Consider the following 3,363-nt stretch of genomic DNA (forward strand, 5'->3'; position numbering starts at 1 on the left):
TTTTTCTTTTATTTTTCTTTATTTTTTAAAAAAAAAAAAAAAGACATAATATAATTATAACCGAGATGTGTCTTAAAAAAAAATATATAACCAGACACACTAAGTTAGTCAAGGTTCTAATAGCTTACTTTTTAACATGAGATATTTTTCTAAAGAAGACATAATTATCTAAATTTTAAATATTTAAAATGCATATTAAGGGCAATGGATTTATTCAATGACCAACCACCTAGATAAAATAATTATATTTCTTTATTCCATTGTTCTTTATTCCATCTTACAACATCTAATCCTTTTTGTGTATCTTTATATAGTTGGTTAATAAAATTTGTTATTAACCTCTTGTGGTACACTAATCTAGTTTACTACTTGTGTACGTACAAGTTAGTCATGTACTGACGCTAGTTAATAAAAAAAAAAAAATAAAGTTATTCTTTTTTTTGTTTATTTTTATTTATATACATCTTTGTAATTAAAAAAAAAAAATATTAAATATATTTTTTATTTTTTTTTTGTTGTTGAACTTATTTTTTTTTGTTATGTTATGTTTTTTTTTTTTGATTTTTGCGTTTTTAAAAATTAAATAAGAAATGTTAACTTATTAAAACTTAAGAGATAAAAGAAATGTTTATGTATTATTCAATGTATATTTTGAAATAACATTGAATATAATAAAATTTTGACTTTATTAATTATTATGTTTATCTGTATGTTTTTAATTAAAAGAATAAGTAATTCTTTGTAAATAAAAACTCATTTATAATAATTAAAAAAAAACTAATATATATATAAACGTATATTTAGTTATACAATGCTCTTTATTAATTTGTTTGTTTAATACTCTAGCAAAGTCATTAAGCGGGCAATTAATAAATCAATAAACTAAAAAAAAAAAAATTCTTTTGATTAATTTTTTTTAACATTTTAGTTTTCGTAATAAAAAATGTTATTTTTAATTTTTATTTTTTAATTTTTTTTGAATTCATTTATTTTTTTGGAATAAAAAAAAAAAATGAAGAAGTTTTAAGAATATGTAAATTTAAGTAGAAGACCTTAACCTTAATTAAAAAATATTATGTATGTTTATATAAGATATTTATTACATGTTAAGTATATGTTAACTATTGAATACTTATATATTATTAAATAATTAAACATTTAATCATCTTTATGCAACTTCACTAAAAAGGAAAAGCATAAACAAACAAAAATATTAAACTTTATAAAAATGCTCTTTATTACATTGCTCATTCAATACCTTAGCAAAGTCATTAAATAAACAATTAATAAATAAAATATATAAAAATTAAGATAAAAATAAAATAAACAAAAATTAATTACAAAGATATATAAAATTTACAAAAAAAAAAATATAACAATATATATATATATACAAATTTTTTTTTAAGTAGCGTCGGTGAATAACTGACTTGTATTTTCCTAACAGGTAAACTAACTTTATGCACAACAAAAATCAATAGCATCCTTTATTAACTAATACTCTAACAAAGTCATTAAACAGGAAATTAATGAATCAAAATTTCAAACATAAAAATTAATAACGTCTTTTATTTATCTAATATCTTTTGTATATAAACAATACATATTTATTTATTATTCATTCATAATGTTATATATTTTTCATATACATCCTCACATTTTTTAATACCATGAAGTAAAAATAAAATTACATTTTTGTTTAATAATTCTTTTTTTCCAGAACTAAAGTATGTACTTTTTGATTTAATTGATTCTTTATTTAATAAATGTATCAAACTTTTAAAGACGCTTAACTTGCATTTTCCCACGTGTCTACTACTGATCGATTTATACCAATACTGCTAATATACAGATTATTAAAAAAAAGGCTTTTTTTCATAAATATTCAAATATTTTGACATCAAATCTTTATATTTATTCCTTGAAATAATTCCAGATTTACCAAAGGGTAACTTTATGCTTTTTGATTTAAGTAATTCTATAAATCTTGAATATTCATTTAGTTGTTTCTTATACAATAATGAGTATACAATAGCATTAAATACTTCCTTAATTGTTTCTTCATTAAGTAAATCATGAAGGCTTTTTACCGCTGACCTAATACCTTCACTATTCACATCAATATTATATTTATTTTGTACATATTCTTTAAATAAATCTGAGGATTTTTTTATATCTTCTTGTTCTTGTAAAAATGATTTATGTATATTATCCAAAATTTGATTCTTAAATTCTCCCTTCAACAAAGCTTCTAGTCTCTCTAACATAAATTCATTTTTAGAACTATCTGTTTCAAGTACGTATACAATAAAAGCTATCATCCATTTTGTTTCATTATTTGGTTCAACATTTATTCTCATAAATAGTCTACTAGTTTTTTGCTCTATTAATTCATCTAATCTTTCATTCAATTTACTAACCAAAGAACTCAAATATTCAAAATCTATCTGTTCAGAAAAATTTACATCTTCCTTACGCTTACTAAGTAAACGATTAAAAAATTTTAAATGTGTAGCACATTTTTCATCCTTACATAAATGATGACAAAATTGACATAAAAAATCATTCATCACAGTAAAACAATCCATAATAGAGGAATCTCTTAAACTTCTTACTGTTTTCCCATATACATAAGAATATTTTAAAGGGAATGTGCGCATAGATTCTTCTAATTATAGCCTAATATGCAGTTGGGAATTCCAAGAATTATCAAGGGGGAATGTGCCATTCTTTTCACTTAATTCATCAAAATAACTGAAGGAGCTTTCTAAGTCTAAAGCAATATCTCTATTAAAACTTAACTGTTTTAAATATTCATCTCCATCTTTCCCATCAATTAATAAACCCTGAATCGTTCTCATCAACATGTAGAGTCACAGTTGCATCACTTAATTTACATAATTCCGATTCTAATTCACCAAAAGAATTTAGATCCTTAAATATCTTACTTATATGACTTTTTGAATGAGAAAGTAAACCTAAAAAATCAAACAATTCACGGTTGAGACTCATCGAGGTATCATATATATAACTAAGATAATTTTTCTTTCTTTCCAAGCTTCTATCACAATCCTTAAATAATATACTTATTGAATCTAAAAACGAAATTGTTAATTTATCAAAATTCTTTCCAATCAGTTACTTTTCCAATACTAATTCACTATCTGAATTATCTTTAAGTTCCTTCACCTCAATGCTAGATTCTGCTAAATTTCTGATCCATTATATTTCCTTATGCTTCATAAATTTAAGTTTAAATCTGATAAAATATAAAAAATAATTATTATAATATTTATTACGAGAATAAAATATTTTTTTCGTAAAAATTAAATTCACTAACTTACGTTTGTAAATTCAATCAAT

The 3,363-nt window shown here is 21.4% G+C and overlaps 1 protein-coding gene across 1 annotated transcript, besides 1 other annotated feature; it reads right to left on the reverse strand.

Annotated features, from left to right (window-relative positions):
* Nucleotides 1–1,856: 1,856 nt before the first annotated feature.
* Nucleotides 1,857–2,861, reverse strand: PRELSG_9902300 (fam-f protein; the record flags this gene model as incomplete). The annotated part of the gene is made up of 2 exons (XM_028677411.1): nt 1,857–2,668; nt 2,756–2,861. The coding sequence occupies 2 exons, from the start codon at nt 2,859–2,861 to the stop codon at nt 1,857–1,859; spliced, it is 918 nt and encodes a 305-aa protein (XP_028531318.1).
* A 499-nt stretch (nt 2,862–3,360) lies between these two features.
* Nucleotides 3,361–3,363: a repeat region.

The sequence above is a fragment of the Plasmodium relictum genome (assembly GCF_900005765.1).
Source record: "Plasmodium relictum strain SGS1 genome assembly, contig: PRELSG_99_v1_19, whole genome shotgun sequence".
Classification (NCBI taxonomy): Eukaryota; Apicomplexa; class Aconoidasida; order Haemosporida; family Plasmodiidae; genus Plasmodium; species Plasmodium relictum.